The sequence below is a fragment of the Amphimedon queenslandica genome, unplaced genomic scaffold (genome assembly GCF_000090795.2).
Source record: "Amphimedon queenslandica unplaced genomic scaffold, v1.1 AMPQUscaffold_528_Cont27453, whole genome shotgun sequence".
NCBI lineage: Eukaryota > Metazoa > Porifera > Demospongiae > Haplosclerida > Niphatidae > Amphimedon > Amphimedon queenslandica.
Genome location: NW_003559120.1, coordinates 1 through 999, shown reverse-complemented (window position 1 = coordinate 999; position 999 = coordinate 1). Strand labels below are relative to the sequence as shown.

Sequence of the window (999 nt, the reverse complement as noted above, 5' to 3'; positions counted from 1 at the left end):
GATGCTTATTCACAATATGAGGAAAAAATGATACAATCAAAGATGGAGTCAACTACAGAATTCACTGAGGAAGGTATGAGAACTGTATTATAATGTTATGAATTATGATGTACAATGCAATAAGACATTAAGTGTATGTAACCATTAGTGTACTGTAGTTTGATCACTGTTGATTTTATTTCTAATAATTAAAATAAAACACTACCATATACTGTGAATTAGATTGATTTTTCTATTTTCATGTACATGTATGATAATGGCCATTTCAAAATTATGTATGTGACATGTATGTTTGGTTACGATTTATAATCAATTTTTTATAGAAATGCATTTGGTACATGTACATGTAGTTTTGATTTGTTAATGTGTATATACAGTATGTGTACATGTACAATGTACTAGATCATTTATCTAAATTATAGTTTGACTTTGGTAATTTTTATCCCTGATACATGTAGTTATATAAATAAAACACTTACCATACTGTCAAGAGTAGATCTACTCTTCATACTGTATACATGTACATGTAGATTGATTTTTCAATCTAAGAATCAAGATAGTGGTCATTTTTGTATGTACTATTATTATTATTATTATTATTTATTAGATGAGGTTGAGTTGGAACTAAGACTCTCTCGTTTTGAGAACCTAATGGACTCAAGGCCAGTACTCCTCAGTAGCGTCCTCCTCCGTCAGAATCCTCACAACGTCCACGAGTCGCACAAGAGGGTGGCACTGTTTGAAGAAAGACCCTCTAACATTATTAAAACATTCACTGAGGCAGTTCAGACTGTCAATATAGAGCAGGCAGTGGGGAAACCACACACACTCTGGACTGCCTTTGCTATGTTCTATGAAACTAATAATCAGCTACCATGCAGAGGTGAGTAAAGGGTCTGACTGTACTTTATAATGTATTGTATACTGTAGTATGTAATACTGTATATTGGATAAAGTATTAAATATGGCTCATTTACTTTCTTAATTTCGTCTCTCTCC

General features: G+C 32.2%; 1 protein-coding gene across 1 annotated transcript; it reads left to right on the top strand.

Annotated features, from left to right (window-relative positions):
* Positions 1 to 6: 6 nt before the first annotated feature.
* Positions 7 to 883, top strand: LOC109593620 (pre-mRNA-splicing factor SYF1-like; the record flags this gene model as incomplete). Its single annotated transcript, XM_020008620.1, has 2 exons — positions 7 to 73; positions 608 to 883. Coding segments are annotated over exons 1-2 (322 nt in total), but the record flags the coding sequence as incomplete, so codon positions are not given.
* Positions 884 to 999: the final 116 nt, after the last annotated feature.